The following is a 25,873-nucleotide window of genomic DNA, read 5'->3' on the forward strand; positions in this document are numbered from 1 at the left end:
AAACTCTTCCCCCAAACTTAAATGAAACATTGTCCTCGATGTTTCAAACTAAGCATGCAATGAATCATTCAAGCTAGGAAGACAAAAACTCTAACGACCTAGAAACACACCAAAACCAACAAAAAAAACTAAAGGAAAGTAAAAGGTTAAGAACTCCCTGATATCCATGCAAACAGCCATAGGGCAATGTTTCTTCTCTCAAAATGTTGGGTTGCCTCCCAATCAGCGCTAAGTTTAGAGTCTTCAGCCAGACTTGGTAGTACATCATGCTAATGGAACAGGATCCTCCAAGAGCATGTTCTCCTCCGAACGCTCCATATTAGCCTTCAAGTAATGCTTAAGCCGATGACCATTCACCTTGAATGTATTTTTTGTCTTTGTATTGCAGACCTCGACTACTTCAAAATGTTTCCTCAAAATGGCCTTGTCATGGTAGGTCTTAGTCTTGTCTTTGTAAATCCTAGAACTCTCATAAGCCTTATTCCTGAGTTCTTCCAACTCACTCAATTGTAGCTTCTTATGCTCACCTGCCTCATTCATCTTAAAATTGAAATGTTTAATAGCCCAATATGCTTTATGCTCTAATTCGACAGGTAAATGACATGGCTTACCAAAAACCAACCTGTATGGGGACATACCAATGGGAGTCTTATACGCTGTACGATAAGCCCATAGAGCATCTAAGAGGCGATCTGACCAATCTTTCAGGGAGGAGCTCACAGTCTTCTCCAAAATTTGCTTAATTTCCCTATTACAGATCTCAGCCTGTCCACTCGTCTGGGGGTGATAAGGTGTAGAAACCTTATGCTTGATACCATATTTGCTCAGCAAGGCCGCAAATAACCTGTTGTTGAAGTGAGATCCTCCATCACTAATAATAGCTCTGGGAGTGCCAAATCTTGCAAAAATATGATCCTTAAGAAATATGAGGACAACTCTAGAATCATTAGTCTTGGATGGAATTGCTTCCACCCATTTCAACACATAATCAACCGCAAGCAAGATATACAAATAACCTTTGGAAGAGGGAAAGGGACCCATGAAATCAATGCCCCAGACATCAAAAATCTCAACAATAAGAATGGGGTTAAGAGGCATTTGATTTCGGGAAGAAATGTTACCCAACTTCTGGCACCTATCACAGGTGGTACAGAATGTACATCCTTGAACAGACTAGGCCAGTAAAAACCACACTGCAACACTTTTAGAGCCGTCTTCTTTGCTCCACCATGTCCTCCACATGCATCAGAATGGCAAAAAGTTAGTATAGACTGAAACTCATATTCAGGCACACACCTTCTGATGATCTGGTCAGGGCACCACTTAAATAGATATGGATCATCCCATATATAATACTTGGCCGTGCTGATGAGTTTCTCCTTCTGAGCTCTCTGTATGTCACCTGGAAGTTCTCCTGTAACAATATAATTAACAATATCAGAGTACCAAGGAACATAAATAGACAATGAGAACAACTGCTCATCTGGGAATCGCTCATTTAGAGGGAGGATGTCCTCCTCTGCAGTAGAACTGTGCACCAATCGGCTAAGGTGATCCGCCACCACATTCTCTGAGCCCTTCTTATCCTTAATCTCTAGGTCAAACTCCTGGAGCAGCAAAATCCATCTAATCAGCCTAGGCTTCGCATCTTTCTTCTGTAGAAGGTACCTGAGAGATGCATGATCAGAAAACAAAATCACTTTAGTTCCAATCAGATATGACCTCAATTTCTCTAAAGCAAAAATGACAGCCAAAAGCTCCTACTCTATAGTGGAATAATTCAACTGGGCATCATTGAGAGTCCGACTGGCATAGTAGATAACATGTGGTATCTTGTTCACTCTCTGCCCTAACACAACTCCCACAGCATAATTAGAAGCGTCGCACATCAGCTCAAATGGCAAACTCCAATCAAGAGGCATAATGACTGGAGCTGATGTGAGAAGAGTCTTCAATCTGTTAAATGCGGCTAGACACTCCTCATTGAATTCAAACGGCACCTCCTTGGCCAACAATCTACTCAAAAGCCGAGCTATCTGGGAAAAATCCTTAATGAACCGCCTGTAAAAACCTGCATGACCAATAAACGATCTCACATCTTTAACTGTCAAAGGTGGTGGAAGATTACTTACCAAATCAACCTTTGCCTTATCCACCTCTATCCCTCTACTGGATATGACATGGCCAAGAATAATACCCTGTTGTACCATAAAATGGCACTTCTCCCAATTTAAAACCAAATTGCATTCCTGGCATCTTTCTAAAACCAAAGCAAGATTATGGAGGCATTTATCATAAGAAGAACCAAATACACTGAAGTCGTCCATAAATACCTCTATTATACGCTCCACCATATCGGAAAAAATGCTCATCATGCATCGTTGAAAAGTACCTGGAGCATTGCACAAGCCAAAGGGTATGCGCCTGTAGGCAAAAGTGCCATAGGGACAGGTAAATGTCGTCTTCTCCTGGTCCTCTGGGGCTATAGCTATCTAGTTGTAGCCTGAATACCCATCTAAAATGCAATAATGGCTATGACCTGCAAGACGTTCTAACATCTGATCAATAAAAGGTAATGGAAAATGGTCTTTCCGAGTACCTGAGTTAAGTTTCCTGTAATCTATGCAGACACGCCACCCTGTCTGTACTCGAGTTGGCACCAGCTCATTTGCATCATTTCTGACCACTATGTCACCAGACTTCTTAGGAACCACCTGCACCGGACTCACCCATTTGCTATCTGATATTGGATAAATAATACCCACATCTAACAACTTCAGCACCTCCTTCAGCACAACTTCCTTCATCACTGGGTTGAGTCTACGTTGAGCCTCTCTAGTCGGCTTGGCTCTATCTTCCAAAAGTATCCTGTGCATACACCTTGAGGGACTGATTCTCTTGATATCTGCAATACTCCACCCAATCGCTGTTTTGTGCTCTCTCAGCACTCTCAACAATTTCTCCTCTTCCTCTGCATTGAGGTTGGAAGCAATGATCACAGGTAATGTGCTTCCCTCACCCAAATAAGCATACTTCAGATGCTCAGGCAAATCCTTCAACTCTAGCTCAGGTGCCTGCAACACAAAGGGTACAAGTTTTGTATCAAAAACAGGTAAAGGCTCAAAAGCAGAAATATACATACCTGAACAGCGGGGTACGGCCTCTAAGTGAGCCAAAATGCTCTCAACCTGCTCATCCTCATGCACAGCCATAGGGCTGTGAATCAAAGCCCTATCCAACGGATCACTGCTACAACTCACATTAAACACCTGTTGACAAACCAAATCCATAACATCTACCCTAAAGCACTCATGCTCATCACTGGGTAGTTTGAGTGCCTCAAACACTCTAAACTCAATGGTCTATCCCTACATTCATAGTTAGTGTACCCTGTTGAACATCAATTTTTGTACCTGCAGTGGCCATAAAGGGACGACCAAGTATCAAGGGTAATTGTGCCTCATACATAGGTATGGCCTCTATTTCCAAAACTAGAAAATCAGCCGGCAATATCAATCCATCTACTCTCACAAGTACATCCTCCAAAATTCCCCTGGAGTACTTAACTGATCTATCAGCTAACTGGATACTCACAGAGGTCGCCTTCAGCTCACCTAAATTCAGAGTCTCGTACACATAAAATGGCATTAAATTCACAGAAGCACCTAAATCAAGGAGAGCTTTCTCAAACCTACAATCCCCAATGATACAAGGGATAGTGAAGCTGCCTGGGTCCTTGAGCTTGGGAGGTAGCTTCCTCTGAAGCACTGCTGAAACCTCCTCAGAGACCTTCACTGTCTCGAACTCCTTGAACCTTCTCTTGTTCGTGCACAAGTCCTTGAGGAACTTTGCATACCTTGGCACTTGCTTAATCGTATCTAGAAGGGGAATATTGATCTCCACCTTCCTGAATATCTCCATAACACCCTTTAAAGGGTCCTCTTTCTTAGCCTTCTGCAACCTGCTAGGAAAAGGAGCATGTATAGAAATCAACTTAGAAGGGTCAGATTGTACATGAGGTAAGGAAAAACCCTTGGGAGCTATGACATGATTGCCTGAAGATGGCATAGAAGGGTCTAAGGTATCCTTAACAGGTTCGGCTATGATCTCAGGTGCATCTTCTGACTCAACACCTTCCTTAACAACTTCTTGCTCCTCTTTCCCAACTATCTTACCCCCTCTGAGAGTAATTGTATTCACCTACTCATTGTTCTTCGGGTTAATGATCACTTGCCCTGGAAGTCTCCCTGGCTCTCTCTGATTCAGTGCAGTAGCTAACTGGCCCATTTGTTGCTCAAGATTCGCAATGGCCCTATCAGTCTTCTGCATATGTGTCTCTGACTTCTGAATGAAAGACTGTGTGCTCTGAGCCATGGATGCAATCAAATCTTCCAAGGACTTCTTCTGAGGCTATTGTTGTTGATAGCCCTGATGTGCCTGATGTTGTGGAAATTAACCTTGAGGCTGCTGCTGATTCTGGTTATTACTGCACCTGAAATTGGGATGATTCCGCCACCCTGGATTGTAAGTAGGGGAGAATGGATCATTCCTAGGCCTCTGATTATATGAGTTCAGCATGTTGGCCTGTTCTTGCACAAACTCAGGGAAATCGACACCATGAGGGTAAGAAATCGTTTCATGTCCAGGTGTAGCACAAATGGCGCAAACCTCCAATGATGGAGCTCTCTGATTTAGGGCAAGTATGACATCCATTTTGCATTCCAGCCGAGCGATTTGTGCATTAGATGCAAAATTATTAGAAGTATTGACCTCATTAACTCCAGCGCACTTACCTTAAGTATCTGAATGCATTGTTTCTCTTGCCATCTCTTCATAGAGGTCAGAGGCCTCCTGGGCCGTCTTATTCCTGATAGAACCACCTGAAAAATTAATCACAGCATTCCTACTCTCAGGGGTCAGTCCTTTATAAAATATTCGCATTAATAAGTTTAAAGGAAGTCCATGATGTGGACATTGAAGTAGCAATGTATTAAAACGCTCCCAAGCCTTTGAGAATGACTCATCTTGTTGAGAAAACTGCATAATCTTATCTCTCAGCATATCCGTCTTTTGAGATGAAAAGAAATTTTCTAGGAACTTCTTCTCAATTTCATCCCAAGTCCTCAATGATCCAGGTTTCAAAGAATTCAGCCAAAACTTAGCCTTATCCTTCAAAGTATAAGGAAACAACCTCATCTTGAGTTGATTCTCATTCACACCTGTCAAGGGCAAAAAGCTCACAGCATTAAATATATCTTTAAGGTGAGTTAGCGGATCTTCACTAGGTAAACCATGAAAAGAGGGTAGCATATTAAAGTGATAGGATTTGAGCTCATAATTTCTTACAGCAGGTGGCAAGGCAATGCTCGAAGGGGATGCAGGGATGGTCGGGATGTCTAGATCCCCCATGTGTTCCACGTTGTCTTCCTCGGCCATAACTTTTTCAAATTGGTGAGAGCTTGAGGAAGATGTAGGAGACGGTGTAGGGGATGGCAAAGGTAGACGTGTTGCTGCTCGAACTAGTTCCGCCTTACTCCTTTCACAAAACAATCTGATTTGGGCTAATCTCTCATCCAAATGAATAAAAAGAATAAAAGTAATTTCTGGATTTTTTTTTTTGAAATAAATAAACTATGTAATTAAATAAATACGAAATTCAGAAAATAACATGAAAATAAAAACTAAAATAGGAAATTGATTAATCAAAGTGAATAACTAAAAGAAAAGATTGGCAAAATCAGAAAATTAAAACAAGGATCAACTCAAATTCACATTTCCTAATTAGATGCAATCCTACCTAACTTGGAAATTAATTAGCCTAAACTAATTATGAAACAATCACCAAATCAGATCATGCAAATTAAGCAAGGAATTTAAATTCAAACTTACCTTCCTAATTAGATGCACACATACACACAAAGGAAAGTTAATTAAACACTTACCAAACTTGGATACCTAGCAAATTAGGATTCCTAATTACAAGCAAAACGAAAACCAAATCAGAAACCAAAACAAGTTAAAAAGGAAAAACAAAACACAATCCTACGACCTATGACTCACGACACAAGAACAAACACAAAGGGAAATAAATTAATAAAAAGAAAACAGGAAATAATCACTAAATAAAAACACTAAAATAATGCATTAAGATTGTCACAAAGATCAACATTAGTCCCCGGCAACGGTGCCAAAAACTGTTCGTTAATTTTAATACTTGCAGTGCACGAATCTATATATAATATAGATGGCAAGCAAGGTCGATCCCACGAGGACTATTGATGATCCTTAAATGATAATCCGAATGCTAAAACAGAAACAAGAAAATAAGAGACAAGCGGCTGCCCAAGCTGTCACGCCTAGGGCAGCTACTTACTTGAAATGAAACACACACGCACACACACGAGTTGGAGGGGATTGTATGACTTGAGAACTTTACTATTAAAATTAAAAAGGAATTGCAAATTAAATCAAGAATGTATGGCTAATGGAAACTGAAATCAAAACAGCAAGTTGTTATGATTAATATCAAAGAGATGATGATACTAGGACTCTAGGACTTTACCACTAGACCTCATATTCAATGTCATGGTGCAATTTCTGAAACCTTTAATTCCTATTGATGAATGCATTCGCATATTCACCTATGGCATAGCATGAAATGCATGATTCCCCAAATGTACAAACTAGTGCATGGCGTCTACCCTAATTTGGTACCCTAAATGCAACCTAGGCATGACATCTACCTAAGAATGCAGCAAGGTCCATTAACACACAAATGAGATTATGAATGCAAATAAAACCCTAAGGCATGGCGTCTACCTAGGTGCTTTAGTAATGATTCCACACAATCAGATTTTAGCCAATTACTAAGCCCTAGATTATTTATCACTCACATTAGGGGTTGATTGGTTGTCCTCACCCTAAATTGATTAAATTCTTGATGCAATAACCCTAGGTGATCAATCAAGGATTATAAACATATAGAGAACAATGATAACAGTGAAATCAAAATCATCAAATCCATGGAATTAAATAAACAGCAACTACATCACCAATCCATTGAATATTCGGCCTAGGGCTGAATCCTAGGCCCTAGAAAATGTGATTAGTTCATGCTAGAAAACAAGAACATCAAAGAAATCATGTTTTTCATCTAACAATTACAAGAAAACAGAAGAAGAAAAGAAAAAACCCAAGGAGAGCTCACGCCTCCAGCAGCAGCCCCTCTCTCTCTATTTTCTGATTTTTTTCCAAGTTTTCGGAACCCCCAAAATGAGAGAAAGAGATGTATATATAAGGGTGTGCGGCAGCTAGGGTTAGGGTTAGAAAAACTAGGGTGTGCGGCATGGGCTTGGCTTTTTGGAGCTGCCCTAGGGTTTCTTTCTCACATTTGCGCATGGTGTAGCTGAACCCTATGGGCTTGCATGTAGCTGATTTCCTCCCCTAATGAGCCTCCAATAAATCAGAAATTAAAAGGAAATAAATAAGGTAATATCAAATCTGATTTTTAGAGCCCAATTAGGAAAGATAATCCTTGCAAGGTGCGGCCAGCCCTTCTCTTAGCACACACGCCACTTCCCATGTGGTTTGGGCTGGGCTTCCACTTCTTTCATGCTCTTGGACCCTCTCTTGATTTTGGGCTTCTCTTTAAACAACAAATATTCATTTAAGCTCAAAATGGGCTGATTTGCATCCATTTATTTCCTATGGGCTTTCCACCTACAGAAGATAGAAACACAAATAAATAACACAAAATATAGGGACTAAGTACTAAATACATGAAGATAGAGGGCCTAAAATGCATACATTTAAGGACCCAACAATTGTGGTTAAAGAAGCTGAAGTTATTTTGGGACTAATTTGTGACCTTTTGATACTGATTTTACTCTAGGATGAGCTTTCCGATTGAAGTAAGCCTCGAACAAGTTTCCTTTTAAGTTTAGGATTTGTTTTGGATTGTTAGGTGACGCTAGTTTGAGCTGGGAAGCTTTCGAGGTGTTTGAGGAGGTCATGTGGGTTTTAACTTGTTAATATTGTAAATCGTTGTGTTGGAACGAGTGTCGGGTGGGACGTGAGGTTTCTTTCTCATTTTATAAACAAGATCTAGAACTTATAGGATCTAGGCAAGGGAAAATTAACATAAAAGACTCAACTTGATAATATTCATGGTGGTGCTACCTGAGGTAAGGGCGTTTAGTGACCACCCATGAGCTTCTAACTAAAATAAAAGGATAAGAAGAAACAAAATAACATCTAAAATAAGAGAGCACAAATAATAATTAAATAAGCAACTAGATATTAAATAAACAACTAAATAGCATAAAGAAAATAAAAGAGAAGAAAGAAGAAAGACATGAATTAAAATTTTATTTCATTCAATAAAAGTGCAACAAAATAAATAACATTCATATTCTCTCTTATACATCATAGCCAAGAGGCTTTGAAAGAGAAATCCTAGGAGTAGCTAAAAGAGGCAAAAAATTAAATGCAGAAGAAAAAGATGAAAATAAGGGCTGAAGGCTCCTTTAAATAGGCGAAGACTAGTCATGTGATGAGGAAAGAATCAGCACAAACGCTGGTGCAAGGCTAAAAATATTTTGGATCTCTGCCACATGTCGCGCAGCAACGGGCTGGGAGGAGAGAGAGACATGCACGGGAGAAGAAAACTGGCTGCAGGCTGGGAACAGCTGCCCACCACATGTCGCCTTCTAGTTGGAGGAGAAGAAGATTAATGGAGACCGGCGGCTGGCTTGGCTACGTCTTGCAAGAAGCACGAAAATGCGTGATGGAGAGAGAAGAGAAGAAACGGTTGGCTCGGCTGCGCCTCAGCTTAGGCAGCTCACATGGGGCAGGTGTTGCGTGGAAAAAGATGGTGAGTGTGCCAGTTGTCGAGTAGAGGGAAGAAAGCCGTTGGCTTAAGCGGGCTGCAACTTGGGCTTCTCACTTCAATTCTTCTTCTCTCTGCGCTAGGGCGGCTTCATTTCTTTTTTTCTTTGCGACATTTTTTTTCTTCTCTTGTTTTGATTAAACCTGCAAAATAGAATAAAGCAAATTAATATAAACTTTAATACTAAAAATAATCAAGACTCCTAATAAAATTTAAAGAATTAGATAAAAACTAAAATTACTCAATATTTATCTAGAAATTTAAAAATATTAATTAAATCACAAAAATGCTAAAAAAACAATGACTAAAATGTAAAGTTTAAGGATATGAAATATATTATAATATGAACTCAACAAATACCCCCAAACCTACATTTTACTAATCCTCAAACAAAACTAAAATAAAAAGAAATTGATTTCTTCAATTTTTCTAAGAGAAATTCTATTATTCAAATGCATAATCTTTGGAAACACAATTTATCTTCCCTAACATTTAAACATGCTCTGAATAATATAAACAAGAGATCAAATATTATTCAAAGTGGTAAAATCATTCTAAAGATTCTAAACTTAGAATGTATATGCATAAAGCCAACAAGAATGCAAATTTTAATCTCTAAGTAAAAGAAGAATTAAATCATCATTGGAAATTTTGCTTTGACTCCAATTCTCACAAGGTAAATCACTCACAAAATGAAGCACATGGAGATGGGTCGATTATTTTCTCTAAAGTAATATGTGACTATGAGTAAATGTGAACAATTTTCAAAGATAACTCACATATATGTATCATGGAGAATGAATTTATAAAGAAAAAAAAGATCTCATAAAAGAAAATCAATTACATGAAAATGTTTGAATCAAGCACTTTAATTCCTACTCATTTTTTCTCCACATTCTAACCAACCTTTTCCTAAGATCAATAAGGCTTTTATTGGCTTGTAATGTAAGGTTAAGGTGGCAATATAAGACTTTTCTGAGAAATTTTATTTGAAACTAAACTGAAACTAGGGCAATTCTTTTTCTTTACTTCTTTATTTTTTTTTTTTTTTTGACAAATGAATTTATTTAAAAGAAATAACAAGAGAGGTATTTAATGCCCTTTTTTTTTTAACATCTCGGAAAAGAAGATGATGGTGTTTGAACAAAAGAAAAGACTCAATAAAGGCTCAAACTAAATCAAAAATGGCCTAAAATCATTTCCTAGGTTGAGAAATGGTTATAATGCTTCAATTGCACTAAAGAAACTTTAAGTGTCATAATTCAAAATTCAATGTCATTTTCAAGTAATTTGACCAAACAAGAAAGAATAATGAGATCATTAACAATAATATGTAGACCAAAGAAAAATTTAGAGATAAATGTATATCACTCACAAAAATAGAATGGCTTTAAACTTAATAGGGTCAAGTCTCCACTATTTTTCCTTATATAATCTAATTCAAAGTTCACTTTTCAATTTAAAAATGCATTTATTGGCTCAAGTGCAAATATATTTCAAGTTCAAGAATTTAAAAATGATTCTATCCTGAAAATAATATGAAATCTAACAAGAGATATTCTTATTTTGCATGCAAAAATAATAAAGTAGAAAATCATGTATTTCCTAAAGCTAAGCATTAAGTGTAAGAAAGTCAATCTCATTATAGTGAAGCAATCAACACAAAAACAAAACTAAGACTTTTTTTTTTAATTAGAAAATTAGACTAATAAAATACTAGAAGTTTCAAATAAAATTTCTAAACCCTACCTCCAAACCTAAATCAAACATTGTCTCCAATGATTTGAAATGAAGAACATGACAATGACAAGACAAAAGAAGGAAAAAAGTTAAAGGAAATTACCTGAAAGATGATACTCTTAATTCTTTACACTTACCAACAATGAAACTCAACAAAATAATGAATGATAAATCCCAAAGATATAAGGAAAGTATGCATATAACAAAACAAAAGAAAATCCTAAAACATTAGCTAATCAAAAAACATCAAGTATGATAAACAGAATCACAAAATAAGACCTCCTCAACCTCAGAATTGTGAAACTCAAGAAATGGTTTCAATATTTGACCATTGACTTTAAACAAATCACCATTTTTAGGATTTTCAATTTCAACCGCCCCATGAGGATAAACAGTGCGAACAAGGAAAGGACCAGTCCAACGAAACTTCAATTTGCCAGAAAAAAGATGCAAACGAGAATTATACAAAAGAACTTTTTGATTAGGTGAAAATGTTTTCCTCAAAATGTGTTTATCGTAGAACACCTTCATACGGTCCTTCTAGGTTTTAGCAAAATTGTAAACATCTTTCATTAATTCCTTAAGCTCATTTAACTAGAGCTTCCTATGGGTCTCTACTTTGTCTAGAGCAAAATTAAATTGTTTTATGGTCCAAAACGTTCTATGTTCCAATTTAACAAATAGATGACACGCTTTCTCAAAAACTAAGCAGTAAGGAGACATTCCAATAGGGTTTTAAAAGCAGTTTGGTAAGCCCACAATGCATTAACGAGTCGCAAAGACCAATCTTTTTGGGACGGGTTGATCGTTTTCTCTCAGATATGCTTAATCTCCCTATTAGAAATCTCAACTTAACCACTTGTTTGGGGATGGTAAGGAGTGGCAACTCGATGGGTGACTCCGTAATTTTTTATCAAGTTTTCAAATGGCTTATTACAAAAGTGTTTACCACCATTTCCAATGATAGCGCGTGGGGTCCCAAATCGAGTGAAAATATTTTCCTTCAAGAAATGAAACACTACCCTATGGTCATTGGTTTTACATGCAATTGCCTCTACCCATTTGGATACATAATCCACACCCACAAGTATGTACAAATTGCCAAAGGAATTAGGAAAAGGTCCCATAAAATCAATACCCCAAACATCAAAGATTTCTACAACAAGGATTGGGTTCAAAGGCATCACGTTTCTCCTAGTGAGACTCTCCAACTTTTGGCATCTCTCACAAAATTGACAATACACATGGGCATCACGGAAAATGGAAGGCCAATAGAAATCACATTGAAGGATCTTGACGGCAGTTTTCTTAGCACTAAAATGGCATCCACAAGCATGGTCATGACAAAAAGAAATGATATTGGATTGCTCACTATTCGGGACACATCTCCTAATGATTTGATCGGGGCAATATTTATACAAGTAAGGATCATCCCAAAAATAATGCTTGACCCTAACTAGAAACTTAGATCTATCTTGCTTGGTCCAATGGTAAGACATCTTATTAGTAACAAGGAAATTCACAATATCTGCATACCATGGTGTTTGGGAAACAAGCATAAATTGCTTATCAGGAAATGTCTCGGTGATGGAATGGACTACTTACATTACTCAACTATCAACCTAGAAAGATAGTCGGAAACCACATTCTTGGACCCCTTTTTGTTACAAATTTCGATGTCAAATTCTTAGAGCAAAAGGATCCAACGGATTAGGCGGGATTTCGCATTTTTTTTAGACAAAAGGTATTTCAAAGCCGCATGATTAAAATAAACAATAACCTTAGTGCTTAAAAGGTAAGACCTAAACTTGTCTAACGCAAAGACAACCGCCAAGAGTTCTTTTTCAGTGGTGAAATAGTTGAGTTGGGCATCAGTACTGAGGGTTTTGCTTGCATGCATAGCAAATGACATGGGGCAACCTACCAACTTGTTGCCCCAAAACGGCACCTATGGCTAGTCGGATGCTTCACACATAATCTCAAAGGGCTCACTCCAGATGGGTGGTCGAATGATGGGAGTGGAGGTCAACAAAGACTTAAGTTTATAAAAGGTACAAACACAATCATCATCAAAGACAAATGAAGAAACCTTGGCAAGTAAATTGCACAAAGGACGTGAAATTTTGCTAAAATCCTTGATGAATCTTCTATAAAAACCGGTATGTCCTAAGAATAATTTAATTTCCTTAACAGTTCGTGGAGGTGAAAGATTAAAAATTAGATCAACTTTAGACTTATCAACCTCAATTCCCTTAGAAGAAATTACATACCCTAATATAATACCATTTTTGACCATGAAGTGACAATTTTTCTAATTCAAAAAAAGATTTTTCTCCTTGCAACAAATTAAGACCAAAGAAAGGTGATGCAAACATTCATCAAAAAAGGACCCAAAGACGAAGAAATCATTCATAAAAATCTCAAGAAATCGCTCTACCATATCAGCAAAAATGGAAATCATGCACCTTTGAAAGGTGGCGAGTGCATTGCACAACCCAAAGGGCGTGCGATGGTAAGCGAAAGTACCAAATGGGCAAGTGAAGGTGGTCTTTTCTTGGTCCTTGGGTGCAATGGGGATTTGGTTAAGAAAGTTATCGAAAATTTTCCAACTACTTGGGAAAGCACAATGTAAAAGTTATCAAAAATTTTCCTTTCCATTTATATTCAAAATTTGAGTTCATTCAGAATACGGCCAAACCGGTCACCAAGAAAAGGGAAGTACAAATAAACTACAAGTACGGTTGTAATACAGAGCGAAGTGCCTCCTAACTCTCGGCTCCAGCTTGTTCAATAGCCTCGCGTTCTTTTTGTTTTTGCTTGAAATCTTCCACATTATGTGTTAAGGCTTGATGTATGGCGACATCATCTTTCATCTTTATAAGCATTCGGCGAAGATTGGAGGCATTCTCTTCTTTCTCTTTCCTCAACATCACCACCCTAGCCTCAGCTTTGATGATTTGTTGGTCAATGGTGGACTGAGTTTTCTTCAGCTCCTTGTATTTTCGGCTGAATTTTCGCCGCCAAATTCTCAAGTTTCTTGGCCACCTCTTGACCAGTAGAGACTTCGCGAGCGATCCTCTGAGAAATTTGGAGGTCAATCTCAGCGGAAGCAAGCTTGCTTTTGACAAAGTCCATGTTAGAAGCTTTGAAGAAATTAGCACCAAGGAGAACCTTGAGGGAGGGGGAGAGTAATACTTTTAGGGGATTGAACCTTTGGTAAGTCCATGTTCCTTGCTTGCCATACAATCACTTTATTTAAGAAGAAAGATCCGGCGCAACTTACACAGCTAATCAAACAATTTCTGTTACGGCCATCTTGGCCGAGAGCAGTGGCACTTTCCCGCAACTACTAGGACTACAGTGCTATCTGTCAGGATTCCCAACGGACTCTCGCCATAGGTTTTGGGGGTAACATAATTTGGTACGCCTAGTGAGACCCATTTGCATCATTCGTTGAATGACTGCAACAAGATCATTTCAAGCAACGATTGACGTACACGACATGCAAATGCATGCAAGTGACACTCACACCCATGCAATGATTTCTTGAAACACTCTGCAGTCACACGTTTCTTATCATTTTTAACATACACGAACCTGAAACCTAACTCAACCGCATACTTCACCAATTTCTCCCAAAATTCCAGAGCACCACCTTCAAACTTTTGGCCAACCTCACAAATATAGCCCTCCCATTCTGTGGACTTATACCTCTGCGCTTCAACTAACCCAAACTTCCCTAAATACTCATTCTCATCAATAACCATACTCATGTGACTTTCAGATACACACACAGATGCATATGTTGATGCAAATCCTTTATTATTAGCAGTAAGATTGGTCATGTCATCACTAACAAATATATAAATCTCTACAATGTCAGCCTTCAAAACTCTAAACAGCATTAGCATAATATGAACATCAACATCTTTTTCCAAATTTACTTGCTTTTTACCGATAAAACATATTTTAACACAAAACTACCAGGTTTTAGTGTCATAAACCTAGAACAAACCTTGTTGCACAGAGCAGAGTATGTAGTACTTTCCAATAAAACCAACATATATCACTAAATCTGTCCCTACTACAACAAAATTGTCAATAGATATCAGTCGTGAACTGATATCTAATTGGGTAGTCGTCTGATATAGCGAGTCGTGATATCTAATGTTCACATTTTAGATATCAGTTTTTAACTAATATGTAAATATTTTTATATATCATTTTTTTTTCCAACCTGATATCCTAAATACAAAATAGATATCCAATTTTATATTATTTCTGATATCTACAAAATCCGAGTACCAATAGTTCTAGTCAATAGATATCGTATTTAATACTAATACTGATATATAACCCGGTATCAATATCATGTTTAAGGTAGAATATGATATAAAACCATGGTATCAATATTAGCTATATGGTAGAATATGATGTAACACCCCGAACCTCAGGCCCATAAATGCACTGAAACCTTGACATTTAAACCTCTTTTCAAAGTATGAGTCATGCACTTAACATAATAAATAAATACATTTGATAAATCATAGTGTGAGCCTAAAACATTTATGTAAAATTCATTGTATAAAATCGGTTAAATCAAATTAAAATGGGTCCCACTGCCTTGACTTCTCCTCACTACCTCCTCAGCTTGCTATGGTACACCGGGTCATTCAAACAAACCCGGTAAGCTCACTAGAGCTCGTATGAGTGAAATGACTTAAACAATAATCCTCAAATAATCCTCAAATAATCCTTCAATTTCCATGCTCAAAAATAATCCACAATAAAACCCATAATTACTCAAATCGCATAATAATTTCATCAACAATTTCATCCAAGCATCAAGACAAATATAATTCCTCAAGTTCACATCATAATTCCACCAAAAATAATAATAATCATTCTGCAATTCAATTGCCTAATCATCAACTATTAACCTCAACCTCAAATCATTCCCGTCTTAAATTTAATAACCTCAAAGAATAATTACCATCACTTCCATTCTCAAGATTCAAGCCTAGACATTACCAAATCCTAGCCAAACCAAATCCTACCAAACATATGCACGCAAGCACACAAAGCAACAAAACAAATTATCTAATTTCACTCACTGTTTAACCACGTAAAATAACAAAAATGCCCTTCTTGGCTCCTTTGCTTGGATCTCCAATCCGGCAGCATAACAGCATCCACAATGAGATTTCCCGAGCCCGTGTACCTATTAAGACCAGACAATCAATAAATACAATTCAGAAACACAATTGGGCCACTGAACGGCCGAAACGGGCGACCGCCACCACACATGGTGGCTGCCCCGACCTAGAACAGCACACAAAACGCACCAAAAACAACGACGGACCTTTGAAAAGACTCCTGGAGTTTCCGAAAAGCCACAACAACTGAGAAAACTACCAAAATCGCCGCCACACAAAGCGAAGCTAGAGTGGCCGTGGCTGCAAAATAGGAGAATCGGAATCGAATCACAAATGGCTCAAACTAAGTACACAAACACGAAGGAGACGTCGAGAGGAGCCAAAACGATACCTGAGTCGACGGCCAAATCTCGCCGGAAATGGCCGAAATTTGACGAAGAAGTCGTCAGCCTTGGAACTTTGATTCGCCGCCATGGGAGATCGCCGGAGCCAGGGAAGCACATGGGCAGTCTCGCCGTGACGAGAGGAAGACAACCCAGGTGATGTGAGGTCGCGTCGTTGCAGAAAAAGTGAGATCGTCGCCGAAGCTCCAAGGATCGGCCTCAGCTGGTTCGTGAGTCGGGGGAGATTTCTGGGCTGCGCTGCCACCAGGGGGAGGAAGAAGGAAGAACGGCGAAGAGATCTGGGCCGGTCCCGTTGCTAGCCATGGCCGGATGCGCCGGTGGCAGGCGTGGCGAAGGTGAGAGGCGAGAGAGAAAGAGAGAGAGAGAGAGAGAGAGAGAGAGAGAGAGAGAGAGAGAGAGAGAGAGAGAGAGAGAGAACCGGGAGAGGAGAGAGAATGGGATAAAAATCTGGTTTTTGGGTTTTAAAACCCCTTTTGTAAAAATTACAAAATTGCCCTTTACTTCAAATGTTCGTAACTTTCAAACCATAACTTCGATTGACGCGTGCCTTGTGTCTACGAACTCGTGAACTCGAGACCTTTCTTTCATGCCCAAAGTCAAAGACGAAAGTCCATTAGTTTTAAAAGTCAACTTTGGGTCAAGCCCAATTTGAAACAAAAATTTAAAATTAAATCAAAACCCTTTTTATTTTATGAATAAATCTCAAAATCCTTAAAATAAATATTCAAAATATTTAAAATAATTATTTGGAAAATACGGAGTCTCACATTTGATATGTAATCTCAATATCAATATCAAGTATGAAACAGGCCATGATATCTAATCATTGCTATATATATCAGGTCTGAGAGATAATCTGATATCAAAATAGTATAACATTTCAGTTTTTAGACCAAAACTGATGTTTATTATTTCAAGTTTAAAAAAGAGATTTGGAATGTATGATATATATTAGTTTTTTTTTCACCTAAAAGGGATATCAATGGATTGAGCATACAATTATGCCTGTAATTTGAAATGGCCTGAAATTTGTGTAAGTATAAAATCTTTCATTCTCATATATTTCATATGTCAATTACCAATAACATTCAAAGTACCCAAAAAGGAATTATTACAATACAATATCCAACAAGTAGTTCTATAGTTAGAGAAATACATAAGGACTTACTAAGGTATGATTGATGGTACTAATTTGAAGATCCGAAGCAGACAACTTCATCTACCTAGTGGAGTAGATCGAATCATTCACATCTTAAAGTTGTGTTGATTGAGACTAAATATACATAAACTCTTCTCATGAACACTAGACCTGCAAAGCATAATGCAACGGTCTTCAATATTATTGGCTAATATACTGAACAAATGGTCCAAGATTTAAAAACAAAATCACAACAATACACACAAGGAAAGAATCTATACCCAATGTTGTACATAATAAATAAAAAAATTGGTAGTGATGAATATAAGGCAATTAAAGGCAAACTGCAAAGGCAACCTGCACCCAATTAAAGGCAAAAGCAAAGACAATTTTCCCAAGTATGAAAATAAGAGATATCTTAAAGTGTTAATATCTGAGCAAAGCATCACCACCAAATCAAAAAAAAGAACCAATTCATAACAAAATAATAAAATGCAGTAGCCAGACCAAAGAACTCAATAATGAAAACAACAATGCAATTTCAAAACCTCCAAAATTGATGAACTGGCATCCAAACTCAAATAAAATCATAACCATATAAGCAAGCAGCTCAAAACTAAAATAAAATCCTCACTTTGTATGGAAATCCTTAACCAACTAGAAAGAAAAATCAGAAAACAACCCAAAAATCAAGATAGGAAAAAAAAAACAACATATGAAATAAACCAACATATGAACTGACCAAAAGCAGGTAAGACACAAGTATATTGAACCAAAAAAAAAAAACAATTGGGCATGATTAACTAAATGGTCTATATATGAGGGATAAGCATAACATGGTTGAACTTGTAAGAATGGTTGGGAAATTAATATTGAAATGTTGATACAATATAATTTACCACAAGGACTCGTGTCATAATTAAGGGTAGTCTACTCAACTGACACTAAAAAAACCATATAACCAACAAAATTAAAGAAATACAAAAAGCTAGAAGAAAAAGGCTGTAAAACTTTAACATACCTTGGGAGTAGAGCTAGACTCTGCAATATACTTGGTCATGTATGTGTAGACAACCCTACTTAGACAATATATCTGGTATACATACCTACGAAGACAATATATACATGAGAAACACTTAAAAAATGTAAAACAAAGCAACTAAGTTGTGCCAAGCAAATCAATCCACAACCAAGCTCAACAAGTGTCTTGTCCTTAAAAATAGAGTCTGGATGTCTATTGAGTCCTTCAAAAAAAGTGAAGGACCAATCTTCTAGAACAAAAATGTTAGGGATAACCATCATTGTCAATTTCTTCCTAACCTGGTAACCAGTAGCCCAAGAACATGGTCAGACCAGCTAATATAACAAGAAACTTGACTATTAGTGACTAATACCACTAGGCCTTTTGTCATTAAGTTCCACCATTAAATTCTTGGCAGTTCATCATTAGTGTTCTAATACATACATATTTCAAACTCAAAAAAGAGTCTGGCAACCTTGGGTCAAGGACAAAAAATTGGCATCCATATATACCTTCAAGTTTTACTGATGTCATTCAAGTCCTTACATTTGTAAGCTATCTTAAATTCAACATTTGTTAAACCATATTAAAGTAATTCACCACCACAATATTTGATATTGAGGATGTTAATAGTGCAAGGGAACAGTTCCTACCAAGACATTTAGACATATCAAATTAATCTACTATGGCATATGTTCTCATCTGAAGTCCCTAACAAATACTTGGTTCACTTGTTTAATTAATTAGAAAACTTCTTTGTGATGTAAATGGAGGATGTATGTGCAGATTGGTGAACTTCAAGAAATCATAATGCTGATAATGTTAATATGTTAATATATTTATTTTAGGGGAACCTCAACTATTTGCAAACATCCATAAGAAAAATTCTTCATTTGCAAACGAATTGAATAGCCCTGAGTTTGTCCAAAAGGCAAAGTAATATATATTACCTGTATCAAATTAACTGCTTTCTTAATTGACTGCCCATAGGATTTGCAAGATCCATGAAAACCTAAAAGGAACAATTCAGAAACCAAATTATCCTTTTTACATCTGAGAAAAACTGCAGCACTTAATCAAATTATTAGTTTCGTTCTTTGCAATAAGAAATAAATTATATAAAGCACCTACTGAGTAAACAATCAAATCAAGTTAAGAGCAGGAACTACACCTATTGAAAAATTTCTATAGGTAGATAGACAAACCATGTTACAATTACCTCACATGCCACACAACAGTAAACCATAAACATCTAATTCCCATAGTATGCTTTAGAAAGCCAATTAGTGTTGTCTTTCACATCTTTGTGACTAGCCTTGCCTAACAGTAAAGTACTGCAAATAAATGCATTGAAGTGTAAGCATAATATATTTAGTGGATCAAATAACCAAATTTGCCAAATAGATTAACTAACAAAAATATAAGAAAATTACCTGTACATCTAAAGCCAGTGGCTGCCAATATCTAAGGCAAGCAATTAATTAGAGAATAACTAAGCTAGGTCTGCATTAATATGCAAGAAAACTTACCTGACTGAGCATTCGGGGAGCAAAGCTCTCTTTCCATCAATGCTATCCACTACAAATATAAGACCATGGTGGAAACCATATGTATACACACCACATAAGTATTCAGTACCCATTTATCAATAATAAGACAGAGAAGAAAATATTTCCATTCATGATTGGGGAATATATGTAAGACCCCGTATTTTTCAAGGAGTTATTTTAAATATTTGCGAATTTATTTTAAGGATTTTTCGGAATTTATTTGGAAATTTAAAAGGTTTTGGTTTAATTTTTAATTTTTGTTTTAAATTGGGTGTGACCCAAAGTTGACTTTTAAATTAAATGGGCTTTTGATTTTGACTTTGGGTCTGTTGGATAGGTCTCGAGTCCACGAGTTCGTAGACACGCGGCACGCGTCAATCGGAGTTACGGTTTGAAAGATACGGACATGTGAAGTGAGTGGCACACTTGTAATTTTTACGAAAGTGGTTTTTAAAACCCAAAAAAAAAAGTCAGACTCATTTCTCTCTCTCTCTCTCTCTCTCTCTCTCTCTCTCCCTCCCGCGTCTCTCTCGCCCCTCACCCTCGCGGCCCCTGTCACCGGCACGTGGCGGCGCGTCCGGCGGCGGCTGGGCTGGGTTTTCGGCCCACCAGCCTTGCCGTCTCTCCCTCTTCCTCCCCCTGGCCGCCGATCACCCACCTGAGCCACCATCGCGACGGATCGACGCGAAGACCGAGAGAGGCTCTCGCCGGCGATCTCCTTTTTCCGGCGACGACGGGACACCGAACCACTTGGATTTTCTTCCCCAGGCTCCGGCGAGTTCAGCACCAGCCTTCCCTGGCTCTGACGATCCCCCATGGCGGCGGATCGAAGAATTTTGGCCGGCGGCTTGTACGGCCAATTTTGAGTGATTCCGGCGACTTTTGGCCGTCGACCCAGGTATAAAAGTTTATCCTCACGACGTCCCCTCCGTGCCGGTGTAATTTGTTTACGTAAATTTTTAGTTTTGAAATTTGTGCAGGTAGACCACCACAAACCACCACGGGTCCCGCCACGTTTGGCCGTGCCGATGGCTGGAATTGTTAGTTTTTGGCTTCTGGCCAGTCAACCGAAGCCCGTGGGTGAGTTCTGTGAATTTTGGTGTGTTGTTTGGGACTGGGCAGCCACCGTGCGGGGTGGTTACCGCCCATTTCGGCTGTTGAACGACCAACTTGTGATATCTGGTTATTAAATTGTTGATTGTCTGGTCTTAACAGGTACACGGGCTCGGGAAATCTTATCCCTAATGCCGTTATGCTGCCGGATTTGACATCCGAGTAATGGCGCCGTGAAGGGCACTTTAGTCTTTTCACGCGGTCAAACTGTGAGTGAAACTTATCGGTTTTTAATGTAGAGTATCGCTAATGAATTGCATATTTGTGTGTTTGTTGTTATGTGTTAGAGAAGGCTAAGTGTAGGATTTAGATCATGAGAATGAATAGATGAAGATTTGAGGCTAGGAAATTAATTAGGAATTATAGAGTTAGCCCGAGAATAATTGTTGGATTAGAGAAGAAATACTTATTGTCGAGGAATTACGAATGAGGACTAAGCAATTATACAGTAGATTGTGAGTATAAGTGGCAAACAAGTGAGGAGTCGTGAGTAGGAATCAATTTCGGAAGGGATTCGGTGTAGCTCGGGATAGACTGTGAGTGGATCTTAGGTTTTCGAAATGGCTTGCACATTTTATAATTCAACTTTTGTCTTGATTTATTTGAGTATAGACAGTTTTTGGAAATGATTTTTGGTATTATTTGGGGGAAGTTTTATTATTGAATTTCTGTCATTTAGAAAATGATTTTGATCGAGCAGCTTTCACGATTTGAGAATGAATTTATTTAAGCGGATTTATTGGAAGAATTAAATTTCAACTTTATCTAGAGGAGTATTTTTGAGATGTGGTTGATTGAGATATCCAAAAGCGGTTTCCAACCGCCATATTAGTACCCCCTTCAGCAAGTATATATTGCTCTGCACTCGCCTAGAGATGACTCGGCGGTGTACGACCAGCACTCGCTCTGCACTTGCCTAGTTGGCGGTGTATGACCAGCATGACATTTGCTCTGCACTTGCCTAGTAGGCGGTGTACGACCAGCATTTGCTCTGCACTTGCCTAGTCGGCAGTGTATGACCAGCTTCACAGCAGGTATAGATTTGCTCTGCACTTGCCTAGAGATGACTCGGCAGTGGATGACCAGCAGTTCCCTGGGTACTAGTGTGGCGTGAGTTTTCAGTTGTGGAGTATTTTGAGAAATGAATTTGCATCAGTAAATATTTTAAATGACATTTTCAGTAAGACCTTGTGTCTTAAATCAGTTCAGATTTGATACTTCTTCGTTTGAACAGTCTCATTGCTTTTTCAGTATATCGAGGTTTATTTGAGTTGAAAGTTTTTAGCCTAAATTATTTATATACAGTTAATAATATTGATTTCAGCTTGAGAACTGTGTTACTTTCAGAGTTTGATTTACGGTTTGAGGGGATTTAAAAAATGGATTTGAAAGAAGAGATTTTGAAAATAGTTTTAAAGCTGGGGGATTCCAAAGAGTGAGATTAGGGTGATTTCAAAGAGCGACGTGAGTGAAATTAGATAGTCTATTTCGTTGCTTTGTGTGCTTGTGTACATCTGGTTGCTAGGATTTGGTTTGACTAGGACTTGGTAAAGTGTAGGCTTGAATCTTGAGGATGGAATTAAAGATGATTATGCATTGAGGTTATTATTTAAGACGAGAATGATTTGAGATTGAGGTTAATAGTTGACGTTTAGGCAATTGATTTGTCAAAATGATGATTATTATTTAATGATGAGATTTAAATTGAATACGAGGATTTATGATTTATTTTGATGCTTGGATGATTGTTGATGAAATTATTGTGTGATGGAATGTTTATTGATATTATTATGGATTATTCTTGAGCATGGAAATTGAAGGATTATTTGAGGATTATGGTTTAAGTCATTTCACTCATACGAACTCTAGTGAGCTTACCGGGTTGTTTATTTAAATGACCCGGTGTACCATGGATATGGTACAGTGTGGTTATTGGTGTTTTGCAGGTTAAGCAGGCTGAGGAGGCAGTGAGGAGAAGACGAGACAGTGGGATCCATTTTAACTTGATTTAACTGATTTTATACAGTAAATTTTACATAAATGTTTGGGCTCACACTCTGATTTATTTAACATATTTATTTATTATATTAAATGCATGACTCATTCTTTAAAAAGAGGTTTAAAGGACAAAGTTTCAGTGTATTTTTAGGCCCTAGGATCGGGGCGTTACAATATATCAACATCTCATTGTGTTCACACACATTCATGTACATACTTTTGATCGAAATTCATCACCAGCGAGTGAGTTACCACTTGTACATGTCTAGTAATTATCTGAAGATTCCAAGGAAAAGAAAGAAAGAAAGAAAGAGTTCAGATGATGGTTTCCACTTTTGCTTTTCTTTCTTTTTTACTGCATAAACAAAGAATCTAACTTATAGAAATTGATGCAGAATAATTATGCGAAGAAATGTAGTTGTATGTAAAAACCATGTCACTTAGTATTATTCTTTGTTAGTCTGCTCCTTAAGTTGTTGCAATCATCAAATAAACTTTGTTTCTAAAGAAGACTGAGAATTAGAAGACTAATAGAACACAGTTAAAACAACTAGGAAATAGGTAAGCCAAGGTAAATCTCGTGCATCATCAGTAACCCAAAACCTTTTTAAATATATATAGAGGTAGGATTCTAGTTAAAAAAAACATCCAGAATGATTATGAAAAGTAATATCACATTCTTTTAAAAGCAAATTGAATGATATTCTACTATCTGTCTAACCAAAAGCAAGATATAATATCATCTACATCATTCTCCAACCACAAGGAATATCCTCTCACAGCTATGAGCAGGCAAAGATAGAGCACATTCATTGTCTGTCTCCAACTTTCCTTAGATTGAAAACATTGATGATAAGCAATTGTATAAAAAGCAGAAATCTGATAGACTCACTAGGGAAATCAGATGAGCCACATCCTTCTCTCTTTCATGGTGAAAATTTTATGAATAAAAGACTCGATCAAATGGGTAACACAAAATCCAATTAATTAACAAAATTTGATTAAAAAAGGGGTTATATTCTGTTTGCTATAAGATCAAGATTTAGAGAGGTAGAATAATCTAATTTCGTAAAAAGATATTAATTAAGAACAAAACCCCTACCCAAACCATAACCCATCATTGACAAAGTCACAAAACCCCAATTCCCAAATATAAAAAAAAATCCTAACTCCCAAAATTTCAGAGACAGTAAGCTAAGCCACCAATCAGAAATATAGATAAATGAATAAGCTAAAATCAGTAATTGAAGACCCTAAATCAAACCCCTAACCCGTGAGTCATTGAATCCCCAAATCAAAACCCTAACCCTAAATCCCTAATTTCAAATTTCAGAGATGAGACATACCTTTTGATTTTGGGAGAGATGAGAGTGAGAGATGAGATCGAGCCTCGTGGGTGTGGGTGTGGGTGGTCTCGAGACTGGGAGAGACGCGAGATCGAGACTTTGAGAGTGAGATCGAGAGAGATCGCGACTGAGTACTTGCTGAGTGTTTCTGGAAATGGGAGATCGCGACTCGCGAGTGACTAAGTGAGAGCTGAGAGTGAGAGTCTTTGACTTGACTCATATATGCTGTCATGATGAGAGAGAGGAGGGAGAGAGGAAGCTTTTGGGAGTGGTCCTGTCGCCATCGGCCGCGGGACGAGAGAGTTCTCGCCGGAGAAGATGATCGGTGCTGGGAGAGGGAAGTGAGAAATCGCGAAGAGAGCTAGATAGAGGAGAGAAATGTGAGAGTCAGGAGAGAGAAAAAATTTAAGTAGGAAAAAAAAACATATCAGGTGTGTTTAAGTGTCAAGACAAAAAAATTATAAGTGTTTTGTTAAGATATCAGTCAACAGTTTAGACTGATATCTTTATAAATTCTTTAAAAAAAAAAAGTTATATATCAGTTGATAAAAATCATGTGATTTCTAATAGAGTTTAGAAATCAGCTAAAAAATTATCTGATATTATAATTTTTACAATATCAGTTAATTTCAAATCTGATATTAAATGGGTGATATCTATTGACAGTTTTGTTGTAGTGCTCATAAGTACAGCATGCCAATTTTATACCATCCATTACTCTAAAAAGCAAAAAGAAAACAAATAAATAGAGAAAAAATTGAAAAGTACAAAGATATTACAATAATAAAAAAAAAAATTGCATCTAATTAACAATTGGAAATCAAAGTCTCAATAAAAACTGAAAGTAAATAGAAAGAATCAATGATTTCATACAATACAATCCCTAATGCCAAAAGAACCAATGATTTCAATACTAGAACTTGATCTCCACAGCAAAACAAATCACCAAATCACTAAGAGAGGTTAACAAAGTTAAAAACGCAATTCAATGTGCCCTAGAACTCAATTTTGATTTGCAAATCACAACAAAAACAGAGAAATATAAATAATAAAGAATCGCAACTACGATAAAAAACACAAAAATCTAACAAAAAATAGAATTGCAATCTAAACTTGAAGCAAATCAACATTCTATAAAGAACAACACCCATATCGATATGAAAAAATCAAAATCGCAATCCAAAATTAAAATTAATCAAGAAAATTAAGAAACCAAACTTGAACAAATTGTGATCCGTAAAGACGAACAACAACCTACATATGTCGATCAATAAACTTGAGTGATCTGTAAAGACGAAGAACAACCTACATATGTTGATCAATTAATATACTTGAAATTCTATATATCGCTCTCTCCATATAAACGAGAGCAAATTGCAACTCATTGATGAAGACACCGTTTTTCAACGAAAGAAAACTGAAACTAGAACAACGAACTCAACTTTTTAAATTAAATGATCTTCCACGTATGAAAGGGCAAAGAGGTAATTAAACTTTGAATAAAATGCACAGTTGGCAAG

General features: G+C 37.3%; 1 protein-coding gene, 1 long non-coding RNA gene and 1 other non-coding gene across 3 annotated transcripts; 2 read left to right on the forward strand and 1 right to left on the reverse strand.

Annotated features, from left to right (window-relative positions):
* Positions 1-264: 264 nt before the first annotated feature.
* Positions 265-4,374, reverse strand: LOC147291807 (uncharacterized). Its single transcript, XM_086236032.1, has 6 exons — positions 4,280-4,374; positions 3,373-4,180; positions 2,730-3,269; positions 1,808-2,003; positions 1,241-1,606; positions 265-998 (listed from the first exon to the last, which is right to left on the reverse strand). The coding sequence occupies exons 1-6, from the start codon at positions 4,372-4,374 to the stop codon at positions 265-267; spliced, it is 2,739 nt and encodes a 912-aa protein (XP_086092158.1).
* A 583-nt stretch (positions 4,375-4,957) lies between these two features.
* On the forward strand, positions 4,958-5,061 carry LOC147291808 (small nucleolar RNA R71). The gene has a single exon (XR_015121577.1). It is a non-coding gene; the product is annotated as a small nucleolar RNA R71 (small nucleolar RNA).
* A 15,357-nt stretch (positions 5,062-20,418) lies between these two features.
* On the forward strand, positions 20,419-23,156 carry LOC147291809 (uncharacterized). Its single transcript, XR_015121531.1, has 4 exons — positions 20,419-20,794; positions 20,877-20,976; positions 21,112-21,218; positions 22,934-23,156. It is a non-coding gene; the product is annotated as an uncharacterized LOC147291809 (long non-coding RNA).
* Positions 23,157-25,873: the final 2,717 nt, after the last annotated feature.

The sequence above is a fragment of the Dryas octopetala genome, chromosome 3 (assembly GCF_963921425.1).
Source record: "Dryas octopetala chromosome 3, drDryOcto1.1, whole genome shotgun sequence".
NCBI classification, from domain to species: Eukaryota; Viridiplantae; Streptophyta; class Magnoliopsida; order Rosales; family Rosaceae; genus Dryas; species Dryas octopetala.